This window comes from Cervus elaphus, chromosome 16 (assembly GCF_910594005.1).
Source record: "Cervus elaphus chromosome 16, mCerEla1.1, whole genome shotgun sequence".
NCBI lineage: Eukaryota > Metazoa > Chordata > Mammalia > Artiodactyla > Cervidae > Cervus > Cervus elaphus.
Window position 1 is genome coordinate 32,072,943 of NC_057830.1, and position 27,870 is coordinate 32,100,812.

Consider the following 27,870-nt stretch of genomic DNA (forward strand, 5'->3'; position numbering starts at 1 on the left):
ATCCATTCATCTGTTGATGCACACTTAGATTACTTACATGTTTTGGCTATTAGAAATTGTGCAGCTGTAAACATTGGGATATATGTGTCTTTTTGAATTAGTTTTCATGTTTTCTGGGTATATGCCCAGAATAGGACTGCTGGATCATATGGTAGCTTTATTTTTGTTTTTTTATTGCTCTCTGTAGTGGCTCCATCAATTTGCATTCTGATCAACAGTGTAGGAGGGTTCCCTTTTCTCCATACCCTCTCCAGCATTTATTATTTGTAGAATTTTTGATGATGGCCATTATAACCCAGATGAAGGGATAGCTCATGTGGTTTGATTTACATTTCTCTACAAATTAGTGATGTTGAGCATCTTTTCATGTGCCTATTTGCCATCTGTATGTCTTCACTGGAAAAATACCCATTTTTCTGTCCATTTGGTTTTTCTGCCCTCTTTTTAATTGGGTTGTTTATTTTTTAATATTTAATTGTATGAACTGTTTATATATTTTGGATATTAGCCCCCCCAGTCATTTGCAGATATTTTCTCCCATTACATAGGTTATCTTTTCATTTTGTCAGTCATTTCCTTTACTGTGTAAAAACTTTTAAATTTAATTAAGTGCTAGTTATTTATCTTTGCTTTTGTTTTCTTTACCTGAAGAGAAAACAAAAATCTGAAGAGACAGATTAAAAAAAAATATTGCTACTACTTGAGTGAAAGTGTTCTGCCTATGTTTTCTGCTGTGAGTTTTATTGTGAAGGGAAGGGAAAGTCACTCAGTCATGTCCGACTCTTGGCGATCGCATGGACTATACAGTGTTTGGAATTCTCCAGGCCAGAATACTGGGGTGGGTAGCCTTTCCCTTCTCCAGGATTCTAACTTGCCTCGTGAGGCAAAAGCAGTAAAACTCTGCACACAGAACTACATGCCAAAATCTTGTGTAATTATGGAAGTCAAATTACAGATTTGGTAGCATGACTATAGTCAAAGAAAGGCAATGCCAAAGAATGCTCAGACTACCACACAATTGCACACATCTCACACCCTAGTAAAGTAATGCTTAAAATTCTCCAAGCCAGGCTTCAGCAATATGTGAACCATGAACTTCCAGACGTTCAAGCTGGTTTTAGAAAAGGCAGAGGAACCAGAGATCAAATTGCCAACATCCGATGGATCATCGAAAAAGCAAGAGAGTTCCAGAGAAACATCTATTTCTGCTTTGTTAACTATGCCAAAGCCTTTGACTGTGTGGATCACAATAAACTGTGTACAATTCTTCAAGAGATGGGCATACCAGACCACCTGACCTGCCTCTTGAGAAACCTGTATGCAGGTCAGGAAGCAACAGTTAGAACTGGACATGGAACAACAGACTGGTTCCAAATAGGAAAAGGAGTACGTCAAGGCTGTATATTGTCACTCTGCTTATTTAACTTGTATGCAGAGTACATCATGAGAAATGCTGGGCTGGAGGAAGCACAAGCTGGAATCAAGATTGCCAGGAGAAATATCAATAACCTCAGATATGCAGATGACACCACCCTTATGGCAGAAAGTGAAGAAGAACTAAAGAGCCTCTTGATGAAAGTGAAGGAGGAGAGTGAAAAAGCTGTCTTAAAGCTCAACATTCAGAAAACTAAGATCATGGCATCCGGTCCCATCACTTCATGGCAGATAGATGGGGAAACACTGGAAACAGTGGCTGACTTTATTTTTCTAGGCTCCAAAATCATTGCAGATGGTGATTGCCACAGTGAAATTAAAAGACGCTTACTCCTTGGAAGGAAAGTTATGACCAACCTAGATAGCATATTAAAAAGTAGAGACATTACTTTGTCAACAAAGGTCCATCTATTCAAGGGTATGGTTTTTCCAGTGGTCGTGTATGGATGTGAGAGTTGGACTATAAAGAAGCTGAGCACTGAAGAATTGATGCCTTTGAACTGTGGTGTTGGAGAAGACTCTGGAGAGTCCCTTGGACTGCAAGGAGATCCAACCAGTCCATCCTAAAGGAGCTCAATCTTGGGTGTTCATTGGAAGGACTGATGTTGAAGCTGAAACTCCAATACTTTGGCCACCTGATGCGAAGAGCTGACTCACTGGAAAAGACCCTGATGCTGGGAGGGGTTGGGGGCAGGAGGAGAAGGGGACGATGGAGGATGAGATGGCTGGATGGCATCATTGACTCAATGGACATGGGTTTGGGTAAACTCCAGGAGTTGGTGATAGACAGGGAGGCCTGGCGTGCTGTAATTCATGGGGTCACAAAGAGTTGGACACGACTGAATGACTGAACTGAACTGAACTGAACTGTTTATTTTATACTTTTATTGTTCAAATTTCAGCAAGGTAACTTAGCTCCTCTCCACGAGGGGACAGTAGTAGGAGCAAGCTTATAGTTCACTGAACAAAATTAAAAGCCTACAAAAAAACTTCACCTCCTCTTTGCTAAATTAAAGTTTAAAATTATTTATTAACAGTAAAACAAAGAACTGAAGAACAGTAAAACAAATATTCTCAACTAAGTCACTAATAGTAGGGCAGGTGCTTTGAGTCATTTTTTCCAACAATGGTGAAAGTGTAAGCCCTTCGATTTGCAGTCTCTTCCTCTTGTTGACCAAGTTTTTTTTTCCGTTTATTTTTATTAGTTGACCTTTTTTTTTAAAAGATAACTAGAAAAGTCAGGTGACAGTTCCAGTGACCATGTTCAAAAAGGGATAGAGAAGGAAGAGACTAAATTCTTGACAATGATCATCCTATTATCTTTATACTCAACAGATGAAACTACTAATATCTCAAGAGAAATAAAGAAGCTGTATTTTTCTTATAATTTTCCTTTTTCATGTTTTTAGAAAACTGGAATTAGCACTTAACTTTTAGGAGGTTAATCAGCCTGGTAAACTAAACAGAGAGCAAAGTGCCTGTCAGAATCAGCCTATCCTTGTGAGTTTTATTGTGTCCAATCTTAAATTTAGGTCTTTGATTCATTTTTAGTTTATTTTTATATATGATGTGAGGAAATGTTTTAATTTCATTCTTTTACATGTAGCTAACCAGTTTTTCCAGCACCAGTTATTGAAGAGACTGTCTTTTCCCTATTGTATATTTTTGCTTCCTGTATCATAGATTAATTGACCATATGTTGGTGCTTTATTTCTGGGCTCTCTGTTCTGTTCCGCTGATCTGTGTGTTTGTTTTTTTGTGCCAGTACTATCCTGTTTTGATTACTATAGCTTTGTAGTAGAGTCTGAAGTCAGGAAGTCAATGATACCCTCAGCTTTTTTTTTTCCCCTCAAGATTGCTTTTATGTCTTTTGAGGTTCCATATAAATTTTAGGATTATTTGTTGCACTTCAGTGGAAAATACCCTATGTATTCTGGGTATTTTGATAATGATTGCATTAAATCTGTAGATTGCTTTGAGTAGTATGGATAGTTTAGCAATATTAATTCTTCCAATTCATGAATAGGGATGTCTTTCCATTCTTTAGTATCGTCTTCAGTTGCCTTCATCAGTGTTCTGATTGTCAGAGTATGGGTCTTTCAGTTTATTCCTAGATTTTTTAAAATTAGATCTAGAATGTAATTAGCTTTGGATTCCTGAACTAAATGAGTTTTTTAGTGTATACAAAAGAAACAGATTTTTGTAGTTTGATCTTTATCCTTTACAAGAAAAATCCCAAATAAACAGCCTAAGCTGCCATCCACATTACTTAGAAAAAGAAGAAGAAAGATCAAAGTCAGCAAAAGAAAGGAAATAATAAAGAGCAGAAATAAAACTGAGACCCTGCCACATCTCCTTCAAATAGAAAATGTCAGTGAAGCCAAGAGTTGATTTGTTTTTGTAAAAAAAAGAAAATTGCCAGGCTTATTAAGAAGAGATCCCAGTAAACAGAATAAAGAGGAGAAATGTCAACCTATATCATAGAGATATAAAAAAATCATGAGAAAACTATGAACAGTTTTATGCCACCAAAATTGGAAGACCCAGAGAAATGGATAAATTCCTAGAAGCATACAGTCTTCCAGAACTGAATCAGGAAGAAATAAATAACCTGAACAGAATGATACAACAGTAATAAAATTGAATCAGTAATCAAAAAACACCTAGCAAACAGAAGTCCAGGGCTTGATGACTTCATGGGGGAATTCTACCAGACAGACATAGAAGAGGTAATATGTGTCTTTCTCAAACTCTTTCAAAACACTGAAGAGGAGAGAACACCTAAATTCATCCTATGAGGCCAACCAACATTGCCCTGATACTGAAATCCAAATACACTGCAGAAAAGATTATAGGCCAATATCTCTGATGAATGTAGATGCAAAAATCCTCATAAAAAATTAGCAAACTGAATCCAAGAATATATGAAAAGGATCATACACCATGATCAAGTGGGATTTATTCTAAGGTTGTAAGAAGGGTCCAGAATCCACAAATCAGTCATTGTAATATACCACATTAAGAAAAGGAAGGATAAAAATCACATCATCATCTCAATAGATGCAGAAAAAAGCATTTGACAAAATTCATCCATTCATGTTAAAGATTCTCATCAAAGCTGGCATAGAGAGAACATATCTCAACATAATAAAGGCTGTTTATGACAAACCCACACTAATATCATACTCAGCAGTGAAAAACTGAACATTTTTCACAAGTGCTTTTTCACACTTAGACTTTTATTCTATTCGGAATTTATTTTTGTATGAGATGGAAGGGTATAATTTTTGTTTCCCCATGTGTAACCAGTTGTGTCAGCGCCATTTATTAAAGAGTACCTCTTTCCTCTGCCGATTTTATAAAGCCATCTGTTATATACCTTGTTTCCCATGTATGGGTATGTTTTGAGGTATGCCTAGAATTGAAGTGAGATCTTTACTTTGCATCTTGTCTGCTCTTCATTCTGTCCCAGTGTCTGTCCCACTATATTTATGCCTAAATCAGCACCCCAGATTATTTTCCAAAACAGATTTCAGTAACATACCACTACCTTTAGCAGAACTTCAAAGCACTTTTTCTTTTTGGTAACCTCTCTCTTCTTCTCCTTTTCAAAATAAATGAGTAGAGTCATATTAAAAATAGAAACACTCCACAAATATAAAGTAGTAAGTAAAAGTTATCTTCTCTCAGTCACTAATTAATCACTTTCACAATGTGTATTGTGAGACTTGCCTATAAGCACATTTACGCATAGGTGTGTGTAAACATAGTATATGAAGTTTTAATATTTTTTCACACTCCACAGCAATTTTTTTTTCACATAATATTTGATGGCCATCTTTTCGTCTTTATATCTGTCTCTGTCTCTTTTTGACAATTACACAAGATTTTCATTGTGTATTTTTGTTGTTATTGTATGGATACAGCATAATTTATTTATTCAGTTTCCCTTGTTGTGGCCACTTTGTTAGTATTGCCAAATTGTCTTTCATAAAGATTGTACAAATCAGTACTCCCCAATGATTGATAGTGCTGTTTCTCTAAACAACTTACAGTCACCTTTGCCAGGTGAAAACATATCTGATGGTTTTAGTTGGTGTATCTGTAATTATAAATATATGAGATCAAGTATCTTTTCCTATGTTTGATCCCTATTTTTGATCCTAGTTGATCCAATTATGATCTTTTTTTTTAAATGGCCTTTTACATATTCTCTCATTGCTTTGTGTAAGTCACCTAATTATTGTTTTGAAAACACTCTTCGTGTGTATTATATTACATTTTTTTAATGATGTGCAGTAGTTTAAAACTTCTGTCGTATTTGTTGATTTTTTTAAGGTGGTTTCTTCTTTTGAGGCTTAGAAAGATTTTTCTCATTCTAAGATTTTAAAAGTAGAGTTCCATATTTACTTTAGAGCTTTTAGTTTCATTTAAAAATTTAACTTAGTGATTTAAAACTTAAATTCTCAATCTCATGAGAGTTTAATTTGATAGAAAGTGCCTTTAACTAGTTTTTCTCAATGACTGAGCAGTTGTCTCAGCATTTTGTGAATGGTCAATCTTCCTAACTAATAATAGTACTAACTTTAACAAATACCTTTGATTTTAATTCTGAACTCTCTTTCTAAAGATGTGCTATTCCTACACCAGTATCACCATTTAACTTCTGTTTGATGTATATTTATCTGTTGGATTATTTCTCTAATCATAGCCTTTGATTCAGAATTCTCCAGGGAATTCTATATTTTATTTTCAGGCGAATTTGATAATTTTAAGTTGCAAAAATGTGGGCATCTAGATTGTGATTATCTTAGCTTTATTGATTAATTTAGGGATGATTAACATTTACAGTGTGAAATCTCTTAGTCAAAACATCTTCGTGACTGAAGTCAAAACATCTTCATGACATATTCATTTTAAAATATGTTTTCCTTAATACTTTAAAACATGGTTTTCTTAGATAGTTTTATTTCACTTATTGGTTATTATTATGAATATTACTTTTTCATTCTATTTTCTGACTACTGTTTGTCTGGGAAAGCAGAAAAATCTGACCTAGTAAAAGGATTATTTTGATGTTTTGGATAGCAGGGGATATAGGAAGAAGATCTTTGAATATTTCATCATTTTTATCTTTGCAGACTTTGCCTAAGATTCTAAGCCATATCGCCCCAGCATTTTGCATGAGCAGCTGTAGCTTCGTAGTGGAAAAATCTAAAGAATCGACGGCTCGTGTTGTAGTTTGGAGAGAGATAGGAGTGCAAAGAAGCTATACCATGGAGACGACTTTGTGTGGCTGTGACCAGGGAAAATATAAGGTAAAACATCTCAGGATCTCTAGCCATAGACATATTTCAAGACTGTCCTTTCATACATACTCTAGTAGTTTTCAAGTGTATATTAAATGATATGTTTGTTATACTGAGTTATATGTAATTCACCATAATGGGATTGAACCATATGCAGTCTTTTTTTTTTTTTTTTTTAATTCTCTGAACTAAATAGGTTGCTTTGGGTCCTTATGAAGTCTTAGTTGAGTCTATTTATAGTCATCATTTTTAAGAAAGTACATTGGCTTCAAAGTTCAACAGCAGTCCATTTACTTGTGATGTCCCTTTTCCTTGGTTCTTAATTTTGATTTACCTCTCATTTGTCTTTTAGCAATTTTTAAAAGATTATGTGAGTAGTATATTGTCTCAGTACTTGTTTATCTGATAATGGCCTTCTATTCCTTTCACATATTAAAGTTATCTTGACTAAGTACTTTTCTTATTGTTCTACTTTGAGCTCAAAACTCTACAGAGGTTATTCAAATGTCTACTAGAACTTGTTTCTGAATGGGAGTGTTTTTAGACTAACCTGATTTTTGTTCCTCTGTAAATAACATTTTTTTTTCCTACTTAATGCTTATAGTTATTCTGTTTCTCTTTGCTATTAAAAAAAAAAAAAGTGTCTAGGGCTTTCCTGGTGGCTCTGTGGTAAAGAATCTGCCTGCCAAGGCAGGAAACACAGTTTCCATCCCTGGTCCAAGAAGATCTCACAGGCTGCAGAGCAGCTAAACCCTTGAGCCAGAACTATTGAGCCTGTGGAAGAGCCCAGGAGTCACCACTACTAAAGCCCATGTGCATTAGACCCCAAGCTCCACAACAAGAGAAGCCACTGCAATGAGAAATCCCTGCAGTGCAACAAAGACCCCCCTCGCCACAACTAGAGAAAAAATCCCATGCAGCAAAGAAGACCCAGCACAGTCAAAATAAATAAATAATTTAAAAAATTATAAAAAAAAAAGTACACTGTAGTACACATTTAAATAGTGATTAGTGATTTATGATTTATAATGAACTCTGAAGGTGGTACATTACTAATTAAAAGTTCTATCGTTTAAATTTATTGAATGTAAGTATATTTTTATACATTTAGAAATAGACACATTTATTTATAAAGTTTTTTTTTGTATTTAGATTTTGTGCATGTGTGACTTATAAATGCATGAAGTGTTTGTGAGTCACTCAGTTGTGTTCGACTTTTTGCTACCCCATGGAATGTAGCCAGCCAGGCTTCTCTGTCCATGAAGTTCTCCAGGCAATAATCCTGGAGTGGGTTGCCATTCTCTTCTCCAGGAGATCTTCCTGACCCAGGGGTCGAACCTGGGTCTCCTGCATTGCAGGCAGATTCTTTACCATCTGAGCCACCAGGGAAGCCCTTTCAATGCACATCCCTCACTAATTTTTTTTTTCCCCTTTACTAAGACTCTTCTATGCAGCCATAGGCTTTTATTGGAAGAGAGTTCAGACTTTACTTTTGAAATTTAAGAATAAATTTAAGAGTAACTTCCCTGGTGGCTCAGAGGGTAAAGATACACCTGCAATGCAGGAGACCCAGGTTTGGTCCCTGGGTTGGGAAGATCCCCTGGAGAAGGGAATGGCAACCTACTCCAGTATTCGTGCCTGGAGAACTTCATGGACAGCGGAGCCTGACTGGCTACAGTCCATGGGGTCACACAGAGTCAGACACGACTGAGTGACTAACACACACAACAAACGTTAGGTGACTTTGAGTGTTTTAAAGATTGAGAACGTCATAGGAAATAAATAGACCTTAGGTAAAACAACTGTTATTCTGTTTAGTTGTGTCTTGTTTTTTTGATGTGCTACAAGAGGAAAGTCAATTTCACGTAGCTCACGTAAAAGCAATTATAGCTTTATGTTTAGAAGGAGTTAAAAATCTTCCAGGTGGTTAGTATTAAAAATGTAAACATATTATGGTTGGTGCCAGAATCTTTAAGTGGAGAGCTTTGTGACTTTTCCATTTTGTAACAAACTAGCAAAAAAAAAAGGTATAAATTTTACAACTGATGTGCAAACTTGGAGGCTCTGGATGGGTAGAACTTGGTGAAATTCCAGTACTTTGTGGAGGGTGACTTTTCCCTAGTGACTTTAGGTTGACCTGAGAATACTGTTCTTTCAGAATGTGCTGTCTTTTCAAATCTCTCCAAATCTTGTAAAGTGGTGACTTCTAGACTCCCAAAGTCATGGTTGTGGTGAGGGAGGAGCTTGAGTACCACAGCCCGCAGATTGTGCCTCGGGGTCTGCGTGTGGGGTGGGGAAAGCCTGACAGTCACTTTTGTAAATGGCCATGGGGGAGGGGAAATCTCGTACTTTATGATTTAGGGAAACAGACTGTAAATTATTTTTTCTTAAAGAGATCCTTTATGCAGTCAGGTTGGAAAAAGAAACTAAAAGCATCAGTGTCTGTGAAACTAGTTTCCGGGGGTAGGGAGAGAGGATGTCAGGGAGGCTGAAACTTGAATGCCCCTTGAAATCTATGGCATAATAACAGCAGTATTTTCTTATTAGATTTGTATTCTACTTACAGACTCTCATTGGGTTTTTTTTTAAATGTTCTGTTTTTGCTTTGATAAATGTATTTGGTCATTGAAAAAACATAAAATATCTAAAATATATTTTGAAACATAAAATGTTAGACAAGTTTTGTAAAAATTGTTAATTTTAACTTTTAAAAATAAAATGGACACATAACAAATAGTTGACTTCCCAGGTGGCTCAGTGGTAAGAATCTGCCTGCCAATATCGGAGACGCAGGAGACATGAGTTTGATTCCTAGGTCGGGAAGATCCCCTAGAGAAGGAAATGGCAACACTCCAGTATTCTTGCATGAAAATAAATCTCATGGACAGAGGGGCCATGCGGTTGCCAAGAGTCTGATATGACTGAGTGACTGGGCACACAATGAATAGTCATTTCTCTTTTATATGATTTATATTGATATACTTTATGTGATTTACACGGATAGAATTACATTGCTTTAATAAAACTCTTAGAGAAGTATGTCTTACTACTAAAAGTAAGTTTTTTACATCTAAAATTCAATCCTTTTATCATAATGTATACTTCTTTTAAATTTTTTTAGCTAGCAAACTTTTTAAAGAGCAACTTTAGAAAAATTGAGTGCAAAATACAGAATTTCCATATGCCCCCACCCTCCCCTCCCACCACATAATGTATACTTTTCAAACTTGTTAATATTAGCTAATAAGTTGTGTGAGTATAATAATATTTTAAGAAAACAAATCTTTTCACCCTCAAGCATGTTCTTATATTACTGAATTTTAGGTTTCAAATATTCTTTATTTTTGATGAGCTAATTCAGGAATAGGCATAGCCTTTCTAAACCTCTTAGATTAAGAAGGCAAATCCATTTTCTAATAAAGTTAGTTAGGTTACATTTCCTGGAGTATTTGGAGGTGGCCAGACTATTTAAACAGTCAGTCAGTCATTATTTTAAAGGCATGTGCTTCATAGAGTAAATAACAGTTTTTCTATAATTTATCTCTTCAGTTGCTGTATGCTTTTAGATAGTCATTGAAAGTCAAGTCCACTCTTAGCTTGCAGCCTTTGTTGGTGTAAGGATTTTATTTACTTTAGAGTTTCATTTTTATCTGAAAAGTAAATGACAAACAGTATCTTGATTTACAGTAGTCAATTTTTATCCTTTATGTGGTAATGTTTAACTTTTGCTAAACCTTATACTGTTTATTGGGAAACTATTAGTTTAAGAAGTGTTGTGGTAAAATTTTATTTTTGCTTTATTAGACCAAATTTGAAATGGGCATTCTTAACTGACATGAAACATAAGAGTTTATTTTATTTCTACCTCATTGGCTTAGATTTGATTTGGCTTAGAAAAGATTTGTTTGATTCTTTTTTTTTTTAATTAGTCACCTTTCTTTTGTTTGTTTTTTACTCACTGGTTTCTATTTATCATGTAGAGAAAGTATGTATAAACTAATATTCAAATATACAGATTGGAGCCTTGATTGTAATACTATTTCAACGTTGGCATCCAAGTAGTAGATTACAGGTACTAGCAAGATCTTGTAAAAATATACTTTTACACATGAGCTCCAAGACTAACTTACCTTCAAGATAGTTATCTGCTTTTTTTCCCCCTTCTGTGTGTTGGTGAAAATATTTTGCACACAGTAAATGAGAATACATATTTTAGAAATTTTTTTTTTAGATGGTTTCTTTTTTGACTTAATCTTATATTGTTAAGACACTGTGCTTATGAGTTGTAGGTTCATACAAAGTAACAGGCTTTTATTTTATTAATATAGCTTCAAATTCCTTTTATGTAATTTTAATGAGATATAGCCAGAGGATAGCAAATGTCCTAGTTACATGTTTATTATTGCTTTATGTCTAGGGTTTACAGATTGGTACTCGAGAATTGGAAGAGATGGGAGCAAAATTTTGTGTTGGTCTATTGCGTTTGAAAAGACTGACATCCCCACTGGAATATAATCTGCCTTCCAGCCTGCTTGACTTTGAGAATGACTTGATTGAATCGAGCTGCAAAGTAACTAGGTAAGACACACTTGTTTTATTCTTTCGTTTTATGGTAGTATACTGTTAGACTTCATAGTTAAGTAAGAGGAAAGACATAAAGATTTTGACAGTCAAAAGCATTTTTAGAATTTATATAAATAACTTTGCACATCTAATGTATGTTCCAAAATGTGATAATATTCTTGATTCTTTTAACATTGGTATTTGGATAAAATTTTAGTGAATTACCCTTATATTTGAAATGCTATTTTAGTAACCTTAATGATTATTTGCTTTTAACTCAGAAGCAAGCATATATCAGATAATGTATAAATTAAGAATGCTTGGAGCCAAAATTCATACTTCAAAAGAAATTTTATTTTGTTGATAATCTATACACATCAAATGGCTTTCTAATAACTTCTAGTTACATGTACTAGAAACAGCTAATTTAGTATCACTCTGAAAATTTAACTACATGTGACAGGTATTTTTCTAAGTAGGTAATCTTTTGCTCCCAAAATTCAATATATATAAATTTTGATCAGATACAGGCTCAGACATAATTTGATATCATATTTCTTAATCATAATACTAGAGTTTAGAATTTTATAGTTTGATACATATAGTTAGAAATAGTCCCATTTTATAGAATCTTCATGGTTTTTGTTGGTAGACATTGACATCAGATTTGTTAATTTATTGCCAGGCTCTGTTGTATGTGTCAACTTAGCAGTTTTAAGTGTAGTAAAACATTAATTAGAACTGTATTTTTATATAATATGATAACTGAGATAGTGATTACCTGCATTCTCTACTGTTCAAAACACTTGGTAAACAATAATGGAAATAATTATAAATACATTTATTTATTAAATAAATATGAATAAAGTTGTTCTCATTGATGTTTAGAAGCTTCCTTTTAATTTATTTTATATACTTTTGATTTCTGTTCTTCATGTTTCTTTGTTGGTGTTACCTCTTTATGGAGGTAAAATTCACAAATATAATTGTAAGATTATTTAAAGTATACACTGTGATGATTTGGTGTATGTATGTATACACTGTGAAAGGATTTCCCCCATAGAGTTATTAACATGTCCATACATCACATCACATATTTACTTTTGCGTATGTGTGTTGGGAAACATTTTTCAGTTCTGCTCTTCTAGCAAATTTCAGTTACACAATCCAGCGTCATCTAGTATAGTCACCATATTGTTCATTACTTCCTCAGACCTTATTTATCTCAACAACTGAAAGTTTGTATTATTTTTACCTCTCCCTCTTGCCTCCTCTGCCTGCCTCCCACCCCCTGGCAACCACTTTGCTACTCTCTGTTTCTATGAGTTGTCTCAAAAAAATTTTTTTTTTTTTACATTTCACATGTAAATGACACCAAGCAGTATTTCTCTCTGTTCTCACTTAGCATAATGCCCTCCAGTTTCATCCATGTTGTTGCAAATGAAAGGATTTCCTCTTTTTAAAGGCTGAATAATATTCCATTGTATCAGTTCTGTTCAGTTGCTTAGTCATGTCCAACTCTTTGTGACCTAATGGACTGAGCATGCCAGGCTTCCCTGTCCATCACCAGCTCCCAGAGCTTGCTCAAACTCATGTCCATCAAGTCGGTGATGCCAGCCAACCGTCTCATCCTCTATTGTCCCCTTCTCCTCCTGCCCTCAATCTTTCCCAGCATCAGGGAGTCAGTTCTTTGCATCAGGTAGCCAAAGTATTGGAGCTTCAGCTTCAGCATGAGTCCTTCCAGTGAATATTCAGGACTGATTTCCTTTAGGATGGACTAGTCCAAGGGACTCTCAAGAGTCTTCTCCAACACCACAGTTCAAAAGCAACAATTCTTCGGTGCTCAGCCTTCTTTATGGTCCAAATCTCATATCCATACATGACTACTGGTAAAACCATAGCTTTGATTAGACAGACCTTTGTTGGCAAAGTGTTATCTCTGCTTTTTAATATGCTGCCTAGGATTGTCATAGCTTTTCTTTATATCTATCTGCATTTTTCTTATCCATTCATCTGTCAATGGTCAGATAGTGTTCAAACTTTGACTATGTGAATAATACTTATTTGAACAAAAGAGTCCAGTGTCTTAATGGTTTTTAGCATACAGATCCTCCACTTTCCTGGTTAATTTGTTTGAAATTGTTTTCTTGATTTCTGTTTCTGATGTTTCATTGTTAGTGTATAGAAATGCAGCTGGTGGTATTTTTACGGATTCTATATGATGTCTTGTCTATTGCAAACAGAGAAAATTTACTTTTTCCTTTCTTATTTGGGTGACTTTTATTTCTTTTCTTGTCTAATTGCTTAAGCCAGTACCTTGGTGAGGGTGGGCATTTTTGCTTTGTTCCTTATCTTAGAAGAAAAACTTTTGATATTTTATGGTTAGCTGTGGGCTTGTTGTATATAGCTTTTATTATGCAAGAGTGCATTTTCTCTTTACCTGGTTTGTTGAGAGTTGAATGAAAGGATGATGAATTTTGTCAAATGCTTTTCTGCATCTATTGAGGTGATTATATGATTTTTATCCTTCATTTTGTTAATGTGGTAAATTACAATGATTGATTTGAATATGTTGAACAAAGGTGCAAGGTGATCATGATTTATGTATGAGTCTTTTAATGTATTATTGAATTTGATTTCCTGATACATTTTATTGAGGACTTTTGCTTCTAAGTTCATCAGGGATATTGACCTATAGTTTTCTTTTTTTAAAAGTTCTTTCTCTGACTTTGTTATTTAGGATAATGCTGACCTTATAAAATGAATTTGGAATTGTTCCCTCCTCTTTTAATTTGGGAAGAGTTTGAAAATAATTGCCATTATTTATTCTTTTTTTTTTTTTTTAATTTAATTTTTTTTTTTTTATTTATTCTTTAAATGGTTGGCAGAATTCATCATTGAAGCCATCTGATCCTGGGATTTTCTTTCTGGGGAGGTTTTTGAGTATTGATGCACTCACCTCACTCATAATTGCTCTGTTCAGATTTTCTATTTATTTCTTTGTGATTCAGTCTTGGTAGGTTTTATCTTTCTAGGAATTTTTTCCATTTGTTCTTGGTTGTCCAATTTGTTGGTGTATAATTGTTCATAGTAGTCTTTTATGATCCTTTATATTTTTTTATGTATCTTTTGTGATGTCTCTTTCATTTGTCATTTCTCCATTTTTTTTTAGAAAGTCTTAACAGTTTATCTGTTTTTTTTTTTTAAATTAACTCTAAATTTCATGGATCTTTTTATCTTTGTAGTCTCCCTTTTATTTATGGCTGTCTGATTTTTGTTATTTCCTACCTTCTGCTAACTCTAGGCTTATTTATTCTTATTTTTCTAGTTCCTTGAGATGTAAAATTGGGTTGTTTATTTGAGATTTCTTTTTTCTTCATGTAGACCTTTATTGTCATAAACTTCCCTCTTAGAACTGATTTTGCTGCCTGTCATCAGTTTTGGTATGTTGTATTTCCACTTTCACTTCTCACAAGATTTTTTTAAATTTTTCTTTTACTCACTGGTTATTCAGGAACATGTTGTGTAATCTCCACATATCTGTGAATTTTCCAGTTTTCCTAATTGATTTCTACTTTTCTGGCCACACATACAACTTGTAGGATCTTATTTCGCAAACTAGCAATTGAACCCAGGCCCTCAGCACTGAGAGTGCAGAGTCCTAACTACTGGACCGCCAGGGAATTCCCAATTGATTTTGAGTTTTGTTTTGTTGTGGTTGGGCTTAATATGATTTCGGTCTTCTTAACTTAATTAAGACTTGTTTGTGGGCTAAGATATGATTTACCCTGCATAATGTTCCATATGTGCCTGAGAAGAATATGCTTTTTTTTTTTTCTGTTGGAAAGCATGTGCTCTATATCTTTTCATGTCTGTCTGACCTAATATGTAGTAGAATTCCATATATATAACTTGGGAGAAATGGACAAATTTTTAGAAAAGTATAACCTTCCAAAACTGAACCAGGAAGAAATAGAAAATTTGAACAGACCAATCACAAGCACAGAAATCAAAACTGTAATCAAAAATCTTCCAACCCACAAAGCCCAGGACCAGATGGCTTCACAGGTGAATTATACCAAAAACTTAGAGAAGAGCTACCAAAAAATGCAGAGGAAGGAAAACTCCCAAAACCATTCTACAAGGCCACCACCATCACCCTTCTACCAAAACTAGACAAAGATGCCAAAAAAAAAGAAAGCTACAGGCCAATATCACTGATGAACATAGACACAAAAATCCTCAACAAAATCCTAGCAAACAGAGTCCAACACCATATTAAAAAGATCATACATTGTGATCAAGTGTGCTTTATTCCAGGGATGCAAGGATTCTTTAATATCTTCAAATCAATCAGTGTGATACACCAAATTAACAAATTGAAAGATAAAAGCTCACAATGGATTAAAGACCTAACTGTAAGAAACCAGAAAACCAGAAACCATAAAACTCTTAGAGGAACATAGGCAGAACACTCTCTGACATAAATCACAGCAAGATCCTCTATGACCTACCTCCTAGAGTAATGGAAATAAAAACAAAAATAAACAAATGGGACCTAATTACATTTTAACACAATGAAGGAAACTATAAGCAAGGTGAAAAGATAGCCCTCAGAATGGGAGAAAATAATAACAAATGAAACAACTGATGAATTAATCTCCAAAATATACAAGCAGCTCATGCAGCTCAATACCAGAATAATGAACAACCCAATGAAAAAGTGGGCCAAAGAACTAAAAGACATTTCTTCAAAGAAGACATACAGATAATCAACACATGAAAACATGCTTAACAGCACTCACTGTTAAAGAAATGCAAATCAAAACCACAATGAGTTATCATTTCACACAGGTCAGAATGGCCATCATCAAAAAGTCTACAAACAATAAATGCTGGAGAGGGTGTGGAGAAGAGGGAACCCTCTTATACTGTTGGTGGGAATGCAAACTGGTGCAGCCACTATGGAGAACAGTGGAGATTCCTTAAAAAAAAAAAATGGGACTAGAACTGCCATACGACCCAGAAATCCTACTGCTGGGCATGCACTGTGAGGAAACCAGAATTGAAAGAGATATGTGTATCCCAGTGTTCATTGCAGCAGTATTTACAATAGCTAGGACATGGAAGCAACCTAGATGTCCTTCAGCAGATGAATGGATAAGGAAGTTGTGGTGCACATACACAATGGAATATTATTCAGCTATAAAAAGGGACACATTTGAGTCAGTTCTAATGAGATGAATGAACCTAGAGCCTATTATACAGAGTGAAGTAAGTCAGAAAGAGAAAAATGACTACTGCATATTAACACATATATATGGAATTTAGAAAGATGGTACCGATGATTCTACATGCAGGCAGCAAAGGAGACACAGATGTAAAAAACAAACTTTTGGACTCAGTGGGAGAAGGTGAGGGTGGGGTCATTTGAGAGAGTAGCACTGAAACATGTGTATTACCATATGTAAAATAGATGACCAGTGCAAGTTTGATGTGTGAAGCAGGGTACCCAAAGCCAGTGCTCTGGGATAGGGTGGAGAAGGGGGGTTAGGATGGGGGGGACACATGTATACCTGTGGCCAATTCATGTTGATGTATGGCAAAAACCACACAATATTATAATTATCCTCCAATTAAAATATAAATTAATTAAAAATAAAAATCAACAGTGTAAGATGACACACACACATAAATTCTTAATTGTAATGAATTAAGGGGAGATTAGGGGGAAAGAAACTCTCAAAAAAAAAGATTCCAGAGAATGATTTTTAAAAAATTGATAAATATTGCCCAGGCTCCTAAGCCCCAGCCAGCATTGTGGGAGCCCAGTAGAACTTATTTAGAGGAGACTTTTACTTACTTTTCTCACTTCACCCCCTTTCTGCTTTTTGACTCTTAAGTGAATAGCGTCTCTGATAAAATGTCTTTAAAAAGTCAGCTTCTTTCTATTTGGGTTAGGGGATGGCCTAAGCAAGGAGATCTAAAGGTCTGATTGCTCTTATAAAGCCTTTTAACCAACTCTGTTTTCAATTTCCCCTGATAACCATTATCTTCAATTCCTGAAGATATACAAATTGGCAATTTTTTCTTGGCTTCCCCTACTGTAGATGCTTAGCAAAGTGGAACAAGTTAGAACTCAAGCCTCCTGTTTTCATCCATCTTCCTCCATCTTCCAAAATTTTGTTGATATCTCTCCTTTGCTATTAACTCCTCAATTTTCTTTTTTTTATGTATTTATCCTTTTTAAAAAGTTATTTTTTCTGTCATCCTAGTGGCTTTTGAGATCCACTATATTTATCATAAGTTATACAATTTTTTTTTCTGTGAAACGAAAATAAATTATAATTTAATTATATTTTATATTGTTAGGGCATTCGTTGGAAATTACCACACACAAATCATTTTAGTTTTACCCAGTTGTATTTGTTGTATAATAAAAATTCCATTTCATACAACACTAAGTCTGCCTTATATCTTTCCTAGGGGGTTTGTTTCTTTTAGGTCAAAGCTGGGAATGTTCGTGAAAGTCATTTAAGAACTTAAACCTTGTTGGGCTGCACCCTACAGACCTGCAATTCTTGTAATTGCCCAGCCGTAAGACCAAATAAAGCATCCAGAGATAGCTAGGGAGATCAGTGGTTTTCTTTAATAGTGAGTCTTAACACACCTGATGTAAGGTCCTGGAGAGCAGACAGTGGACAGGACATGGCAGCAGTTCTTGCTATGGTGGAGGGGGTGGGTGTTACCAGTTTTACAGGGAATTGGCGTCAGGTTGTCTCATCAGTTACTAGGGAAACCAGCAGAAAGGCCTGTTCCTCATCACCACTTTGATAAACTATTAATAGTGGGTGGAGCCATTCTTAAAGCTCAACATGCAGAAATCTAAGATCATGGCATCTCGTCCCATCACTTCATGGCAAATGGATGGGGAAACAGTGGAAACAGTGATAGACTTTCTTTTTTTGGGCTCCAAAATCACTGCAGATGGTGATTGCAGCCATGAAATTAAAAGTTAATGCTTACTCCTTGGAAGAAAAGTTATGACCAACCTAGACAGCATATTAAAAAGCAGAGATATTACTTTGCTGACAAAGTTCTGACTAGTCAAAGCTGTGGTTTTTCCAATAGTCACATATGGATGTGAGAGTTGGACTGTAAAGAAAGCTGAGTGCTGAAGAATTGATGCTTTTGAACTGTGGTGTTGGAGAAGACTCTTGAGAGTCCCTTGGACTGAAAGGAGATCCAACCAGTCCATCCTAAAGGAGATCAGTCCTGGGTGTTCATTGGAAGGACTGATGCTGAAGCTGAAACTCCAGTACTTTGGCCACCTGATACGAAGAGCTGACTCATTAGAAAAGACCCTGATGCTGGGAAAGATTAAAGGTGGGAGGAGAAGGGGATGACAGAGGATGAGATGGTTGGATGGCATCACTGACTCAATGGACATGAGTTTGAGTAAACTCCAGGAGTTGGTGATGGACAGGGAGGCCTGGCATGCTTCAGGTCATGGGGTCACAAGGAGTCAGACATGACTGAGCCACTGAACTGAACTGGAACCATTCTGATCCAAAAAGTAGAACAGTCACTAGCTAGGAGTGGGGGAATGGGAGGTGGGGCGAGTTATTGATTAATCTGTATGATTAAGAGGGGAGGTTGGTCATGTGAACAGGCTGTGGGTGAGGCAAGGACTCCTTGGGTGGGGATGTACGCAGAGCAGGAGTAAAACCATCTTGAGTGGCCTGACCGTACATGGCCACGTAGTGTTTTTGAACTTAGCAAAAAAAATCTTTTTTTATTTGGCTGCACTGGGTCTTAGTTGCAGCACTTGGAATCTTCATTGCCATTTGTGGGCTTAGTTGCAGCATGCAGGCTGTAGCTTCCTAACCAGGGATTGAACCTGGGCTACTTGCATTGGGAGTGTAGTGTCTTAAATCGTTGGACCACCAGGGAAGTCCCCAGCAAAAGTGTTTTTACCTGTTAGCTGAACTATTAAACAGTATTTTTAGTGACCCTCTTTTAAAGGATTTGAGAACTGGTAAAACATTTTAATAATGTTTCTCATTAGGATTTGTGATGGTGACTAAATTTCAGGATATTAAGCATATGATTTTAAGTATGTTTTAAAACATTATGGAAAGTAAAGTTGAAAAATACCAAACTCTATACTGTTTTATTGTAATTAAAAATACAGCCATGTTTTAAAGGAAGCCTATTTTACTATCTTATAATCAAATAGTGTTTGGATTTTTTTTTATTGAGATGAAATTCACACAGCATAAAATTTACCATTTTAAAATGAACAATTTAATGGCATTTAGTATGTTCACAATATTGTACAATCACCTCTATCTAATACCTTTTTTTTTTTTAAATCATCTGCCCAGAGGAGATCCTCATACCATTAAGCAACATTTCCAGTGGGGTATGTGTTTGATACCTGGCTGGGGAGCTAAGATTCCACATGCCTCGTGACCAAAAAACCAAAATATAAAACACAAGCAATATTGTACCAAATTTAATAAAGATGTTTTAAAAAAACAGTACACATGAAAAAAAAAACTTAAGAAAAGGAATAAAATTATTCTTCTTACATAGATGTCTATTTGAAACTTCAAAATAAGACTGTTAGAATAAGAAAGAGCACATATTTATTTGAAGAGGATTCATTCTCTCCTCTGACAGGCCATAGTGTAGGGCAGATTGCCCCAATTTAGTGAGGATCTGAGCTGATTTGAGGTAGATTTGTAAAACTTATGAAACGTGTAATTCTTTATTTATCCCTCCCCCCTTTCTAAGTTGTCGCCTTCCAGAGGTCACAGTTGTAGGCCCAGGGTTTCTCACAAAACTGCCCCAAATTCTCTTATTTTCTGTTGTATTTGTTTTGCTGCTTTCTGCTTTGCTTTTTAGCTTCTTGCTCTGTGTATTTTAAGAATTTGTCAAATGCCACTAGAGAAAAACCACTGGGTTTTTCACATCTCTGTAACTCCTTTCTTGCAGGAAACTTGGCAGCCTGGAACTCCAGCTTTTGCCTCCATTCTTTTGAAATTGCTGAAAGCTTTGATGACTCCTCTACCTTTGTCTGTGGCTCTTGCTGGGCCTTGGTTTCCTCTGGACTTTGCCCCATGCACCTTTTCTCTTGGTTGATTTTGCTTTGTGTATTTTCAGTGTAATAAGTAATAGCTTTGAATATAACTCGGTGCTGAATCTTGTAAATCTTCCTAGCAAATCACTAAACCTACAACCAAAATCATTCTACCCAGCAAGGATCTCATTCAGATTTGACAGAGAAATCAAAAGCTTTACAGACAAGCAAAAGTTAAGAGAATTCAGCACCCACCAGACCAGCTTTACAATAAGTGCTAAGGGAACTTCTCTAGGCAAGAAACACAGGAGAAAGAAAAGACCTGCAAAAACAAACCCAAAACAATAAAGTAAATGGTAATAGGATCATAATATCAATTATTACTTTAAATATAAATAGATTAAATGTTCCAAACAAAAGACACAGACTGGCTGAATGGATACAAAAGCAAGATCCATATATATGCTATGTGCAAGAGACCCTCTTCAGACCTAGGGAAACAATACAGACTGAAAGTGAGGAGCTGGAAAAAAATATTCCGTGCAAATGGATATCCAAAGAAAGCTAGGGTAGCAATACTCATCACAGATAAAATAGACTTTAGAATAAAGACTGTTATGTAGGAAGAACAGTAATTATTGATCAAGAAATCAATCCAAGAAGAAGATATAACAACTGTAAACATATCTGCACCCAACAAAGGAGCACCTCAATATATAAGGCAAATGCTAACAGCTATAAAAGGGGAAATCAACAGTAACACAAATAATGGTGGAGGACTATAACACTTAACTCACACCAATGGACAGATCATCCAAACAGAAAATTAATAAGGAAACATAAGCCTTAAATAACACATTAGATCAGGTGGACCTAATTGATATCTACAGGATATTCCATTCAAAAGCAGCAAAATATACATTAATCCTCTAGTGCACATGGAACATTCTTAAGGAGAGATTACATCTTGGGTCACAAATCAAGCTTTGGTAAATTTAAGAAAATTGAAATCATATCAAGCTTTTTTTTTTTTTTATACCACAATGCTATGAAACTAGGTATCAATTACAGGGGGAAAACTGTAAAAAAAATAAAAATAAAAACACATGAAAGCTAAACAATACGCCTCTAAATAACCAAGAGGTCACTGAAGAAGTCAAAGAGGAAATGAAAAAACACCTAGAAACAGATGACAAGAAAAATACAACCCAAAGCCTATGGCATGCAGCAAAAGCAGTACCAAGCGAGAAGTTTAAAGTAATACAAGCCTGCCTGAAGAAACAAGAAAATCATCAAATAAGCAGCTTAACCTCACACCTAAAGCAACTAGAAAAAGAACAAAAAACACACAAAATTAGTAGAAGGAAAGGTCAGCAGAAATAAGTGAAAAAGAAACGAAGAAAACAGTAGCAAAGATCAATAAAACTAAAAGTTGGTTCTTTGAGAAGATGAACAAACTTGACAAACCATTAGCCAGATTCATCAGGAAAAAGAATACTCAAGTAAATAACATGAGAAATGAAAAAGGAGAAGTTACGACTCACACCACAGAAACACAAAACATCATAAGAGGCTACTACAAGCAACTATATGTCAATAAAATGGACAGCCTGAAAGAAATGGACAAATTCTTAGAAAAGTACAACCTTCCAAGACTGAACCAGGAGGACATATATGAACAGACTAATCACAAGCACTGAAGACAAAATATGAACAGATCAATTGCAAGCTCTGAAATAAAAACTGTGATCACAAAGCTACCAGCAAACCAAAGCCTAGGTCTAGAGAAGCACTAACACCTATCTGCTCAAACTCTTCCAAAAAATTGCAGAGAGAGAAAAACACCCTGAAAATTAGAGTGGTCAAAATAGAATGAATCATAGGTTTTTGAAAGTAAAAGAATAATTGTCATTTTAAAGGCAAAAAATTAATTCAACTTTTTTTCCTAAAATCCTAACAGAGTGATGATATTTTAGTTGTGTAACAATGAAATTGTTCTTTTGAACGTTAGATGTGCTGTAAAGTCTTGTGTAGCCTCCAAACCACTCAGCCTGGTTTATCAGTACCACTGTGTCATGGTGCAAGCTCTGAACGTTTAAGAGGAAGTTTACTATGCAAGATCAAGTTGATTTTGCAATATATTTTTCTCTTTCCTTTAATGAGCAATATTAAAACAATTCTAGGAAAAATGATACTCTCATCGGATGAGTTTTGCCTTCTCATAAAATTAGAACCATATAATCCATTAACTTGTCTTTTCTGTTTAAACTTCAGATATTTGAACTGAATTTAGTATTCAGTTGCAGGAATTCTTTCATTTTCAGTGCATGATAACATCAGCTTCTCTGCTCATTTGAAAATATTATTGTTCCTTTTTTTATTGTCTGATTTTATAGCTTTTAATTGCATCAGCAATAGGAAATTCTTTTTTGGAAGTAGGTTATAAACAAACATACATCTGTATGAAACTTAGATTCTTTTGGTCACAAAAGGGGGGGTGTTGAGATGTTTCTGTAATGTTTCTTTGTGTGTGTGTGTGTGTGTAAAGTCTCCCAAATGGGGAGAAATCAGAATATGTGATGTTTTTTTTGAAGAGGAAAGAATATGTTACCTAGTGGAAGGGTTGCCTTAATCCCAAACAGCCTACCTAATGAAATATTTAGAAGCACTTAGCGCTTTTAAGCAAGTATCTTCTGTATCCCAAGGGAAAGTAACTAATCTGGGTATAGAATGTTCCCTTGTTTTTATTTTTATTCTTGACCAGTGGAGACTGTGAGGATGGGTATATGGGCTCTTCTTATGGCAAATGATTGTAGACTTAGAATAAGTGGTTTCAGGGTATTACTGGAGGAACCAATTAGATACCACAGTTTCTTATAAAGCCTCTTGAAATTATCTTTTACTTGACTTACAGTGATCAAAATAAACTCCTAAGCTTACAAACTGATGAAATCCTTCAATGAAGTAACCTACTGAGAGAGTCCATTTTTTTTTAAGCTATCTAATTGTAGGATATATATCGATACTCTTGTCATATAATTCAGTTAGCAGTTCACCCTGTATTATCAATGCAGTTATTTTCAGCTATTGCAAATGTCTTAGTTTGTTCATTTGGATGACATTTTAAGAACTAACCCAAACTACTACTTGTATTATATTGAAATCAGTGTTAATCCAGTATATAGTCAAATAATCTTATTTTAAAGCCTTGTAACCTAACCAAGTCTTATGTGTTCTGTATGCTTTGGCTGCAGCCCCACCACTTATGTTTTGGATGAAGATGAACCTCGATTCCTTGAAGAAGTTGATTACAGTGCAGAAAGTAATGATGACTTAGATATTGAATTGGCTGAAAACACAGGAGACTATGAACCTTCTGCCCAAGAAGAAGTACTTTCTGACTCTGAATCAAGAACATACTTATCTTGAACCCTTTGCCATCACTTATTAATTGCAAAGAAGAAGTGAAATATCTTGGTTTTTGTTACATAGGAAGTGTGAGAGAAATGACTTTATAGAAAGCTGACTCAGAAAGACGGAAAGCATCTTGGACCTGTTTGGTTTCAAGACAATAAATATGTTATTAATTCATGATAAAATTGGCACTTGTTTTATTTTAGATATTCAATGCACTTTACATAGCATTGAAGTATCAAATATTGGATTTACTTTTTAAAAAAAACTCTTGAGTGTCACTGCATGAGTTTTTAATCTCCTTATGGTTATATATCCTGCATCAAATGGATAATTTTGAAGTGCGTGAGAACATAAAGTCTAAATTCCAGAGTTGTTGAGAATCCTGAGTTACTGAAAACTAATATATATGTACATGGATTCCTGTAGATGTGTCTGTGTAAGGATGGGTAGATATTGAAGATAAGACTGTTCTTCACAATCATGTTAACTGTTGAGTTGTGACTGAAATCATCCAGAGTTTGCCTTGAAACCATTACATTCTACATTTACCAAATTAAACAAATAAAAACTATATTAAATGTTGCATTCATTTCGTCATCCTTTTTAACCAGCTCAGATTATTTGGTCTATGGAATCTTTGGGGAAATATTATAATAATCTGACATCTGAATACACTGATAAAAATTTGTGAAAAAAGTGCTTAATTTACTAGTGTTGTTTATATAGTAGAGGCATACCTATCATAAAAAATATATTTGAACAGCTCTTTTCTCTAAAATTCTGTCTCATGGGTGCACCTAAAGTCTGCTGCTGCAGACCATTGCTGCTGCTGCTAAGTCACTTCAGTCGTGTCCGACTCTGTGCCACCCCATAGATGGCAGCCCACCAGGCTCCCCCGTCCCTGGGATTCTCCAGGCAAGAACACTGGGGTGGGTTGCCATTTCCTTCTCCAATGCACGAAAGTGAAAAGTGAAAGTGAAGTCGCTTAGTCATGTCCGACTCCCAGCGACCCCATGGACAGAAGCCTGCCAGGCTCCTCCATCTATGGGATTCTCAAGGCAAGAGAGTACTGGAGTGGGGTGCCATTGCCTTCTCCGGCTGCAGACTGTTTAAAAGCTTTAAAAATGTAGTGAGGGTATGAGCCAGTGCTAAATGTATATGAAGCTTATGCTGCATCTCCTGAGCTGTGCAGTTATTAAGTGTACTGACGTGAATTCATTTAGGGCATGCTGACACTGTAACTGAGTCCTAGAAAAGGCAGTGAATTTCAGCCTTTTCTTGTAGTGACATCTTCCCAAGTTTAAGCTGTCCTGCTACAGGAATGACTTTGTTCTTATTTATGAAGCAAAATAAAACAAGTCCAATGACTTTGGATAACTGCTCTAAGAGCTAAGTTTCTGTTGTAACAAAGCAAATCCAAAAAGATAATGTATGAACAGACTTGCCAGGGCTTGGGTGCTTCAGTTTTGGCATGTTATCTTCACATATTTAGGAGAATTTTTCAAAATCTTTCTTTAGAGACCTGTAATAATGAAAAAGAAATTATGAAAGTGTTTCAGATTTTTGCACTTTCTAAATCAACAATTTTCATTGTCTTATTTGAGACATTTCACCCACAGTGTGGCTTCTTTTTGGTACCAGAGGAACCATGTTTAAAAACATAGCAAGGGGCCATAATATTGAGGTCTTATCTCTAAATAGCCTAATTCTTACTAATCTCAGAAAGTAAAGACTAAATAGATTGGGAAGTTGAACTAGCCCTCTTAGTGGGTGGTGACCTGATTTAGGAAATATGAGGATACTTTAGCATTATTTATTTAACAATTAATGATTTGTAAAGTTAATTATTTTATTATTTTATATATTAATAGAAGGTAATCACATATATAACTATAGTATTTTCAGAGGGTGGATTATAGAGCCACTATGTCTGTGAGCTTTTCTTGGCTCTTACAAAACTAGAAATTAAAAATCAGAAAAGTCTTATATGAAAGGCAACTGCAGCTACTAGAATATGCAGAATAACTCAAAGTGTGTGTTTCTTATGTTAGCAGTATAAAAACCTCTTACCATATGCTGCTATCATACTTTATATTGATGAGGCATATCTTTTAGTATATGTTGCATACCTGAACATGCTTTTTGTTAAATAATTATTCATAAAATTGAAGAGAAGTTCTTTATAGTTAGGAGATGACTAACAATAAATTTTGGAAAAGTAAATAATTTAAATCCTAACTTTTCTAAATAGGGGTAAACTAAATGTCATTGGCTATTTGTAGCTAAAAGTGCCTTGAATTTTACCTTTATCTTTTTAGAGTTTCATAAAATGACTGAGATGCCTTCAGTGCCATAATACTGATGAATGTGGCTGATAAAGTGAAAGTCACTCAGTCGTGTCTGACTCTCTGTGACCCCATGGATTATACAGTCCATGGAATTCTCCGGCAGAATACTGGAGTGGGCAGCCTTTCCCTTCTCTAGGGGACCTTCCCAACCCAGGGATCGAACCCAGGCCTTCCTGCATTGTAGGCAGATTCTTTAGCAGCTGAGTCACAAGGGAAGCCCAGGAATACTGGTGTGGGTAGCCTATCCCTTCTCCAGCGGGTCTTCCCGACCCAGGAATCAAACCAGGGCCTCCTGCACTGCAGATGGATTCTTTACCAACTGAGCTATCAGGGAAGCTCAGGTTGATAAACCAAGTCTAATAAATGAACTTAGACTTATTTGATTTACTTCACATTTGGAACTGTGAATTTCATAACTGTAGTTTTGATCTAACCCATTGGTTCTCAAATTGTGTATATACTGTGTGCATCAGAATCACCTGGAGACCTTGCTTCTCAAAACACAGATGACTGATTCTGTGGATTTGGGGCAGGGCCCCCAAATGTGCATTTCTTAAAAATTCTCGGATGGTGATGTTATTGGAGTCACACTGTATGAACTGCTGATATGATCTGATACTCTGTTATTATCACAGTTTCATAAGAATCACAGGACCCATGAATTGGAAGTCAGCACTAGAGATGAATTAGAGCAAGATAATTTGTAGAGTCAAGAAAATAAGCAGAGATCAAGAAGGTCACTGAGGGGCAGAACTGGGGCTTTAGCCCAGGTCTCTTGACAATTAGCCTCATGTTCTTACCAAAGAAGGAGATGCTGTCTTTTGCCTGTCCCCCTCAAGTGAGGAATGTTAAAAGCTTGAGGGTCAGTCTTTCTTGAGTTTATAAAATTCATCTGGCAAAAACCTATGGCTCACAATGGCTTTTCCTTTATTGCAGTCATAGTGTTGTTTGAATACAGGATTTTGTTCTGGATTAAGTATCATTCTTAATCAGTCTCTGCCACCTCTACCAGTTTTTGTGTGGTGTTTAGAAACATGGAAATTTGTCTGAATCCTAATTACAAATAAGTAAGCTGGTGTTCCACTTTGGATAGTACATTAACCACAGTGAATATGATACTTCTAAATTTCAATTATCCAAATTAAGGTAATCATATTTAATATAAGCACTGAAATGGATAATATAATAAGTGTACTAATGGAGCTGTTTTTGTGCATGATCCAGAAATAAATTACAGTAATGAGATGATAAATTTATCTTTATAAATCTTTTTGCTTTCCTATATTTATTTTAATAATTATAAAATATTAATTGAAAATTAGTGAACTTTTCTCTTATTTTGGTGAAAGGTTAAACCCTAGTTCTCCATTAGGGAAAAACCTGTAGAAGCAATATCTTAATTGAAAGGCTTCCCAGGTGGCGTTAGTGGTGAAGAACCTGCCTGCCAATGCAAGAGACACAGGTTTGATCCCTGGGTTGGGAACATGCCCTTGATAAGGAAATGGCAACCCACTCCAGTATTCTTGCCTGGAAAATTCCATGGACAGAAGAGCCTGGGGGGTTACAGTCCATGCGGTTGCAAAGAGTCAGACACGACTGAGCTACTAACATCCACCAATTCTACTTTACATGACAGAATATTATCATTAATTATTAAGTAAATATTTCTCTGGTGAAAGCATATTTAAATTCCTGCATTGAAAAAGGAACACTC

General features: G+C 35.4%; 1 protein-coding gene across 3 annotated transcripts in view; it reads left to right on the forward strand.

Moving 5' to 3' along the window:
• The window catches only part of AGTPBP1 (ATP/GTP binding carboxypeptidase 1), a 183,617-nt gene extending 159,224 nt beyond the window's left edge, over positions 1-24,393 (forward strand). For all 3 annotated transcript variants that reach the window (XM_043927561.1, XM_043927562.1, XM_043927563.1), the window contains 3 exons: positions 6,576-6,752; positions 11,161-11,321; positions 23,646-24,393. In XM_043927561.1, coding sequence (XP_043783496.1) covers positions 6,576-6,752; positions 11,161-11,321; positions 23,646-23,820 — 513 coding nt within the window. In that variant the 3' untranslated portion in view covers positions 23,821-24,393. The remainder of the gene's footprint in view (positions 1-6,575; positions 6,753-11,160; positions 11,322-23,645) is intronic.
• The last annotated feature ends 3,477 nt before the right edge of the window (positions 24,394-27,870 follow it).